The 9,524-nt window shown below is 40.4% G+C and overlaps 1 protein-coding gene across 2 annotated transcripts; it reads left to right on the top strand.

Moving 5' to 3' along the window:
- The first annotated feature begins 938 nt into the window (after nt 1-938).
- LOC140533013 (GTPase IMAP family member 6-like) lies at nt 939-8,588 on the top strand. 2 transcript variants are annotated; one of them, XM_072652261.1, is made up of 3 exons: nt 949-1,345; nt 4,976-5,051; nt 6,665-8,588. In XM_072652261.1, exons 1-3 carry the CDS (start codon nt 1,343-1,345, stop codon nt 7,636-7,638), a joined length of 1,053 nt encoding a protein of 350 aa, XP_072508362.1. In that variant the 5' UTR covers nt 949-1,342; the 3' UTR covers nt 7,639-8,588. The 2 variants fall into 2 exon arrangements, with proteins under 2 accessions (XP_072508363.1, XP_072508362.1); XM_072652262.1 differs by lacking the exon at nt 4,976-5,051 and having other exon boundaries at nt 939-1,345.
- The last annotated feature ends 936 nt before the right edge of the window (nt 8,589-9,524 follow it).

The following is a 9,524-nucleotide window of genomic DNA, read 5'->3' as shown; positions in this document are numbered from 1 at the left end:
GAATGATAGGAGGAAAGTCACTAACTTCATACTCTTAATCCAGCAGCCCTACCCATTGGTATAGATCCCGGGAGGCCAAAGACACCAAGAAATGTCCTTAATCTGTCCAAATATTCATAGCCAGTCTTGTTGTAGTAATAAAAAGCTAGAAACAAAATGGATGTGTGTTCACCAGGAAATGAGTGAACAAATTGTAGCCTATGTAGAATATAATGAAATGCTATTATACTATAAGAAAGGCTGAAAATGAGAAGTCGTGAGTTACATGAGATGATTTCATCCCTGCCTCACAGCAATCTGCTCGAGGTTTTGTGTTACTGGGAGAGTGTTTGGAAGCCTAGGGCTGCTTCTGTACTCTGATGAAGTATCAGGGTAGGACTTCTGGCAGAGACTGCAGTAATAATTATTTTACATTTGCAAATGCTTTAGAAGAAATCTAAGTTATTCATAGCTTTATGAAAAAAAGTTTTACATTCACCAATAATGAGAGAAATGCAAGCTCAAATAATTTTGAGGTTCACTTCACATCTACAGTCAGGAAAGCTTGAATTCAAACATAAATTCAAGTCATTTAACCTCAGTTTTCTCAACTGTAAAACAAGGATGATAATAACAGCACCTATGAACCTCACAGGGTAGTCATGAGGATCAAATGAAATGCTGTTTATAAGGTGCTTATCAAGAGGGCCTGGAACGTAGGAGGTGCTTATTAAATGCTTGTTCCTTTTACCTTCCCTTTTCATTAAAGAACTCTAATCAATGCAATGAAAAACTCCTACTTAACACAAATATTTGGAAGTGCTTCCACATACATGAGCTGATTTGATCTTTCCAACGTCCCTGTTAGATAAACAGGACACTTATTGTCCTCATTTTACATATGATCAAACTGAGACTTGAAGCCTTGGAGTAAAGTGATCAAGGCTGTGTACCTAGTAAGTTCCAGAGCCAGGCCTGAACCCCAGCTGAGAGAGCTTTTCCTCTGTGTTAAGTACCGCCAAAATCATGGAGAGTGCGTGTTTAAGGTAAGGTGAGTTATCGCTCTTACAGCTGCCTTGGCTCGAGATGTAAACAGGCAGGTCCGGACTTCCTGCTTTTGTAGCTGACTGTCTCAGAGCCAACAGCAGCCAGTATACTGTGTCAGGGCAGCTCCCGCAGAACAAATCGTGGTGGCAGACCATTTTCTGTTGAAAAGTTTAGAGAAGAGAGGAAAGATTATGCTGAAGGCATCTGGGGACCTGGTGTTCAGTGGAACCACATCCAAGCTACAGGGAGATTTCTAACAGCTCACGGACATCAGTGACGGAAAACAAGTCCATGATTCACACTGCTCAGCAGCACCATGGTGAGTCTATGTGTTCAGATGTGTGTGTGCTCGTGTGTGTGCTTGTATGTGTTAGTGTGTCTTGGGGTGTTTGTGTTTGGACTCCTTGTATGTGCCCCTGTGTGTGTTCATGGGTGCGTCTGATGTTTGTTCAGGTTTGTGTGTTCACGTATGTGCCCCTGTGTGTGTTCATGGGTGCGTCTGATGTTTGTTCAGGTTTGTGTGTTCATGTATGTGCCCCTGTGTGTGTGTTCATGGGTGCGTCTGGTGTTTGTTCAGGTTTGTGTGTTCATATATGTGCTCCTGTGTGTTCCTGTGTGTTCATGGGTGTGTCTGGTGTTTGTTCAGGTTTGTGTGTTCATGTATGTGCCCTTGTGTGTGTTCATGGGTGCGTCTTGTGTTTGTTCAGGTTTGTGTGTTCATGTATGTGCTCCTGTGTGTTCCTGTGTGTTCATGGGTACTTCTGGTGTTTGTTCAGGTTTGTGTGTTCATGTATGTGCCCCTGTGTGTTCCTGTGTGTTCATGGGTACTTCTGGTATTTGTGTGAGTTTGTATGTGCTAATGTTTCTGTGTTCATGTATACACTCCTCTGTGCTCCTGTGTGTACTCATGTGTGTGTCTGTATGTGTGTGTGTGCTCACTGTGTGCTTATGGCAAAATGGAAAAAGCATAAAATTTGGGAAGAAGAGTTAGATCAAACGGCTGACCACACCACTGTGTTCTTCGCTTAGAACTGTTCTGGGTCACAAGTTCTGAATTTCAGTCTTCACCCTGGAAAGCCAAGTGGCTTCCTCAGAGGATTGTTGTGGCAGATCAGACAAGGTCAGAGATGTTGTTGGGCTCCCAAAAGTGTTCTGTGAGAGGGAGAGATCAATTATTCACTTGTCTGCTCTGTTTGAAAAAAGGACCAGCTCATTGATTACTAATGAGTAAATGTGATTCAGTATAGGTATAGAGGTATAACTTAGACCAGAAAGCTGTGCTACTGTTGTTTCTTCATTATTTTGCTTTGCTACAAATGACTGATGACCCAGGGATCATTTAAAAATCCATAGAATTTGTAGGACAGAAAGGATATTAGTGTTTTTCTTCTCTGAAACCCTCTGCTGACCACTAGGGGAATCAGAGTCCCAGAAAAGTGAACTGGCTCACCCAAAGTCACATGGTGAATTAGTCAGACTCAAGGCAAAAACATGGGATGTTTCAATCATGATTCACTGTTCTTCGCATAATATCATTCTCTGTTATTTCCCCAATCTCCTCACACCTAGGACTTATTATGGTCGTGGAGCTCCACTCCACAATCATTCTTAAGTGCTCTCTGCCCTGTCTATTCAAATTTCTTTTTGTCTGGCCCCCTGGGAGGAACATGTTCTGGATTTGCGGTGTGTAGATACTCTGACTGGAGCCAAGTGTCAGGATGTATCACAATGGCATTGTATCATTTCAATACAATCTGTATTGGTATGACCAGACCCTAGTATAGTGTCTGGCACACAGGAATAAGTGCTTATTAACTGGTAAATTAATAGATTAGAAAGAGAAGCAAACACCATTTGAAAAACTTCTCAGGCAGGGTGGCTATAGGGTGGCTATATTTTGGTGGAGTTACCAAAGCGTAAGGGTTTGGCTCTCATATAAAGTAAAATTCACATTTTAAAAAGTCAGGAGCTTGATTTTATCAATCCACATAGGGGCCATGAGACTTATTTGTTAATTGAACTCACATGAGACTGTTGATGATTCAGGAAATCAAGTCAATAATTTATATAGTAAGACCGATGATAGCCTAGGACTAGAATGTGCCGTTCAGTACATACTCTAAAAGGAAAACCAAACCTGCAGGGAAACCTAATCATTTTCTTAGTGAGATTAAATTCATAGAAAAAGGAGTCCAATTCAATTGAATTCTTTTGAAAAAACCATTATTAAACACTTATTTTGTACATGGTGTATACCAATATACCAGTATCTATGGTATAGAATATAATATCTAACTATCTTTATCTGTATCTGCATGTCTATATTTTTATTTATATCTGTGTATCTCTATCTATATCCCTATATCTATATCTGTATATATGTATGTATGTATACATGTATCTATAAGCACAGCTATATCTATATACACCAATATAAAGGGTAACTAGTTGGCACAATGGATATAGTGCTGGATCTATATTCAGGAAGACTCATATTCCTGATTTCAAATCTGGTCCCAGAGAATTATTAGCTGTGTGCCCTGGATAAGTCATTTAACCCCTCTTTGTTTCAGTTTACTCATCTGTAAGAGGAACTAGAGAAGGAAATGGCAAACTACTCTAATATCTCAGTCAAGAAAACCCCCAAAATTGGGTTCCAAAGAATCAGACATGACTAGAAGAACTGAACAACAACAGATACATATATGTGTGTGAATATATATACATATAAATGTACACATGTATACATACACATATACGTATGTGTACACACATGCATATATGCCAAGGCTAATGTCTTCCTGGGATTTATTAAAGTGTCTAGATGTAACCAAGTCTTGGTCCAAGTCTGGGGATGAAAGGGTCTGCAGTGTGACTGAACAAGTAATGGAGGTCTTTTGCCTGGGATTGGAACTGCCTTGGTCCCTTTTCTCCACCCACTCATCTACAAGAGAATAAAAAGGAGAGCTTTAGGATTAAAAAACAGCTACAGAGAGTTGTTACATAGCTACTAATAACCGTTACCTGGTTGATAATTCAGCAGCTAGACTACAGCTTTTAAAGATTAAAATTCAAAGGTAAGTGTAATACTTGCCACAAACTAGTATTTACTCTCTAAACAATACCTTAGTTATTGAACCAGCAAGAAGAGCCCAAAGAAAAAGAAAAAGACTGAGGTTTCTTTCTACCTGAGAGGATCCTAATATTTGTTCTAGAGTAAGGTTGGGCAAACTATAATCAGACTGGCCACTCCTTTTTTAACTTTTATAGTTTAAAATACAATAACTGTATTTTCTAGCTGATAGCTAAGGTTTCCTAATTTCTATTAAAACTAAGCTGGAGAACGTTCTGTGGGGAAGAATGAATCAACATTCTCAAAGCATCCCATTGGTGTGCCAGTTTAGTGGATTTATTATTTATTTAGTGGATTATTATATTTCCACTACAAATCTCATAGTGTTGTTGTTGTAAAGAAAATCTCTGTGAGTCACAGCTTGAAGAACATTTGTGTTATTTATCCAGTCTTATTGCCTATGACTCCCAATATATATCCTCATATGTGCCTCAACCTGTCTCCTCATTGTTCCCTCATATTTGGCTGATTCATTCCTGTCCATACTGTTTTCCTCTCCCTCTGTGAGGATGTTTATCTCCTCTCCTTTCCTTCTCTAAATCCTAGCTATCCATCTAAACCCAACCCAAGTCCTACCTCCTCCATGTAGCTTTTCAGACTCTGAAGGAACAGTGCTAGAAATGAGAAACAGACTTTTTCTTGTTTTCTAAAATAGATGGAGGGTCATATTTGACAAGTTTTCCCCCTCTAATCCAGCTCCACAGACTGTCAATGATTTGCCAAATACAACATTTCTGGAAAGTGGGTCAGTGTATTTTGGACCCTGGATCTTAGGATAAAAATTAATTTCAGTTTCATGTCTGCTGCTTTCTTCAGATGGAGAGGGGAAAAGGAGATGGAGAGCCCTGTGGCAACACTGAAGTTCCTGCCAGTCAGGCAGCCCAAGGAGATGGTGAGAATTTTGATGATAAAGGCTTTTCTCTAAAGAAGAGTGGTACCAACTTTACCTATAAACAGTTGATGCTGGGCTTATATAAAGACTAAGAAGGTGGCTCCCTAGATGATATGATATCTGGGTATGAGGAAGGTTTCCTTCACCCTCAAATCTATCCCTCATCTACCTTGTACAGTGCCTGAAATTCCATCAGTATTGTTCCTTCATTGGGTTAAGGCACCGAAGACACAAATACACTTAGACTGGACAACACATTAAGCCAGAAATCTGAAGGCTCTACACTTATTAGTGGAGTGACCCTGGGCAAGTCGATTAACGCTTTTTGCCTCAGTTTCCTTGTTTGTAAAATGAGCTGGAAGAGAAAATGGCAAAAATCACTCCAGTGTCTTTGTCAAGAGAGCCCCAAATGGGGTCATGAAGAGTATGACATAACTGAAACAATGAAGCAACAAACTCAGTGTTCTGTAGGACGAGGATCTACTTTTCATTTGCATTCTCCCCAGATTCTTGAGAACACTTGAGGAAAAAGAAAGGGAGCCGAAAGAGAAAAGCTGAGAAGCAGCATGATATTGTGGGGAAATATTGATACTGTAATCAGAAGATCTAACAGGGAATTGGTCTGATAGTAGCTGCATGAATCTAGGCAAATCATTTAAATTCTTTGTGCCTCCATTGCCCCACCTATAAAATTAAGACACTAATATCTGCATTAAATTCATCATAATCTTGTTGTGAGAAGAGTATATTGTCAAAGTTAAAGGGAGACATTTGCTGATAAGGAAATTCATGATTGAGTTCAGTTAGGGAGTATTAATGCAGGAAGATGTGCTCACCTCCTTACTGAATTTCTCAATAAAACATGAGGAATGGAAAGAGAGAGATGGAGGGAGGCATAGAGAAAGAGGCAGGAAAAAAAAGAAGCTTGGCCAAATGAGATGGAATACAACTCAAATAAGGAAGCAGGGAGAGGACATGACAGATCAGAGAACTGCTTGCCTATAGCAAAAATGTAGGCAGGCAGAATACAACAGGAGAACATCTAACTTGGAAATGAGGTAGTAAATAGGATCTTCATTTACTTGTCAAAAAAGCAACTCTTTGGTCAACAAAAAACTCTCTTTCTGTCTCTCTGTCTCTGTCTCTGTCTGTCTTTCTGTCTCTTTCTTTACTTCCCTCCCTCCCTCTCTCTCCCTTCCTCCCTGCCTCTCTCACTCTCCTTCCCTCCCTCCTTTCCTCTGTTTCTCTGTCTCTGTCTCTGTCTTTCTGTCTCTCTGTCTCTATCTGTCTGTCTCTGTCTCTGTCTGTCTGTCTGTCTGTCTCTCTCTCTCTTTGTCTCTCTCTCTCTCTCTCTCTCTCTCCAGTGCCTGATTCCAGCTCACTCCCTTCCTCTCCCGACTGGAACCCAGCATTCATATGTAGGCTTGGAATAGTGCAAGGGTTAAAAGGGTGAGAAAAGCCATCTTGACTTCCCATGGTTCAATTCTTAATCAGAACAATGACTACAGCTTGGTTTTTGTTTTTCAACATGACTTGACTAATGGCAACAGGGGAAAAGGATGTTTACATCCTTCAGAATTTTGACCCTCTCATTTTCATGTTGGTGTTTCCAGATTCAATGATGCCAAGAGAGTTGAGGCTCATCCTTGTAGGCAAGACGGGAAGTGGGAAGAGTGCAACTGGAAATAGCATCCTTGGTAGGAAGGCCTTTACATCTAAGGTCAGTTCCAGGCCAGTGACTGAGAGATGCCAAAGAGAGAGCAGAGAATGGCATGGAAGAAAACTTGTCGTCATTGACACCCCAGATATCTTTTCCTCCAAAGTCCAAATAAATAAAGATCTGGAGATCTGTCGCTGTATGGCTCTCTCATCCCCAGGTCCTCATGCCCTACTCCTGGTGATCCAGTTGGGCCGTTACACCAACGAGGACAAGGAGGCCCTCAGGCGCATCCAGGAGATATTTGGGGTGGGGATCCTGTCTCACACCATCCTTGTTTTCACCAGGAAAGAAGACTTAGGGAAAGAAACCCTGAAGGAATACTTAAAAGGAACAGAGAACAAAAGCTTGAAATGGCTGAATGTTGTGTGTGGAAAATTTCACTGTGGTTTCAACAACAAAATTGAAGGAGAGGGACAGGAGGCCCAACTAAAGGAACTGATGGAGATGATAGAAGGGGTTCTCTGGCAAAATGACTCCTGCTGCTACTCGAATGAGGTGTATGACTGTATCCAGAAAAATATTCAGCAATTAAGAGAGGACCTGGGAGAACAGCCAATAGGCCAGGGACAGGGTTCTAAGGGAGTTTTCTGCAAGGAGGATATGGCATCAAAGGAGTCAGATCAGACCTACTCTGCCCTACAGCATCTGATGATCTTTCAGAGGACATATGGGCAGCATCAAGAATCAGTGCTGAAGAAGGAGTCACCGACCCCTTGGGAGGATGGCAACTCATACTGGGGCACTCTCTGTTCAAGTTTTCCAGTCAGGCTCCTCAGTAATCCTTTCTCCTTTCTTCCATCACCCATGAGCCTTCCCCATTTGTTTGCACCCAGGCCCTGTGAGAGAGAGGAAAGAGCCCAGAGCTAGGAATCAGAGTACAAGGAAACTCAGGGTAGTGTCACAAGCCAGAGGATCATGGATGGCAAGTAAAATGCAATAAATAACTCCATCCCAAGACATGTGTCAGGCTATTATGCTTCTCAATGAACTTTCCCCCCCATAATTTATCTGATTCTTCCCACATCCCTACTGGTGAGGCAGAATCAGAGGAATCACAGGTAGAAAGGGATGTTAGACATCATTTAATCCAATTCTTTTTTTTCAGAGTAGAATCCGAAAGATCCAGCTTCCAGTCCTGCTCTGCCACTTGTCTAGTTCTATGGCATGAACGAGTCACTTCATCTGATTCATGTGACAGTTGAGTAAACTGAGGAAGGCAGAAGTTAAGTGATTTTCACAGAGCCACATAGCTAGCCTGTGTGTGAGGCTAGCTCACCTGGCTGTCTTTGCTTATCTTATTTTGCATAAGGTGCTAGGTGTTGGTCTAAATCTGATTTCTTCTTTACTGTTATCCATTGTTCCAGCACTTTTGGTCAAATAATGAATTTTTTTCCTAGTGGGGATTTTAGTATTTTAAATTTTTATTGATATCCTTATGAATGATGAAAGTAAGACTCTCCTTAAGTTAATCAAAATAGTAATAATAAAAAGATAACCATGCATAATATAGGCTAATGACCACTGAAGAAAGTTGCCCTCTTATCAGAAACACTTCCTTCACTAGCCTGCTACTGTGATTTAAGTTCAAAGCATTAGATGTCGCTTCCTTTGGGCAAAAGTTTTGATACATGGTAAAAATGAAAATGCTCCAAAGGAGAGTGGTAACACATTAAGATACTTAGATACTTTGAGAATCAGTTCAAACATCCCCTCCACCATGACATCTTCCTTGATCTTGCCTGGCAGAATTATCTCCTCAGTCTATGAACTTTGCTACTGGTACTTTGTTATTAAATATCTAATGAGTTATCACAATCCATTTTGTGTCAGAGTCATGTATGTCCATATCTTATCTTACTTTCTAGATTTTAAGGTACATGAAGTCAACGATCTTTTCTAACTTTGGATCTCATAAGGCCTTGTAGTAGAATTTTATGAATTGGATTTGCTCAAATGAATACAGGAGTCAACCAATAAATAAATATTTAATACCTTATCAAAGTTTAATTTGACAGGTCAACAGAGAAAGCACAGAGCAGGACCTTAAGAGGAAGAAATCTAGGATGAGTGGATAGAAAGAGGAGTTGTAATACAGAAATAAAGCAGAGGAGACTGTTTGGTATAGTAAGCCCAGACAGGACATGGGAAGTGGGGGGGGGAGGGATGAGGAGGTTGGACAAGCCAGCAGCAGCATGAAGGCATAGGAAAAGACTTAGGAAGGTTTGCCTAGAGGTGGAGAAACCAAAGAAAATTCAGGTTGTCCTTGATGGGAAAACAACTATAGCTTTGGTTAATTAAAGACTAGCTCAGCATACTGCATTGCATATCGTAAAACCTTAGTAACTACTTTTTGACATTTTGACTATCTGATGAATCTGGGTGAGCCCTTTCCTTTCATTTATTCATTTAAAAAATCTACTAAGCAGTAAATAGCTGCCTAGCTCCATGCTACACCCTGTGGGGGACACACAGAGCTGATAGAGCTGATGATGGTGATTAGGAGGATGGGGGGAAAAGAGGGTCATCAAGAGAACACAGGAGGCTACTATTAAGTACTAATGGTGTTTGAAGTGGTATCAAATTCAAATAAAAACAAATTTCTTTAGGGCCACATATTGACTTAGAAAACCTCAAATCAACATTAACTATGTTGTAGTGTATTTTTATTTATTTTACTAATTATTTCTCAATACATTTTAATCTGATTCAACTATATTTGGGAGCATTTGGCATCTCTTTTTTCCAGAGTTACT

This window comes from Notamacropus eugenii, chromosome 3 (assembly GCF_028372415.1).
Source record: "Notamacropus eugenii isolate mMacEug1 chromosome 3, mMacEug1.pri_v2, whole genome shotgun sequence".
NCBI classification, from domain to species: domain Eukaryota; kingdom Metazoa; phylum Chordata; class Mammalia; order Diprotodontia; family Macropodidae; genus Notamacropus; species Notamacropus eugenii.
The sequence above is the reverse complement of the archived record's forward strand: the minus strand, read 5'-3'. Positions and strand labels throughout refer to the sequence as shown.

What these genes read in the sequence shown, in the direction of transcription:
- LOC140533013 (XM_072652261.1), top strand. An exon ending in TCAGGCAGCCCAAGGAGATG is followed by an intron (nt 5,052 to 6,664) that starts GTGAGAATTTTG and finishes TGGTGTTTCCAG; the next exon opens with ATTCAATGATGCCAAGAGAG.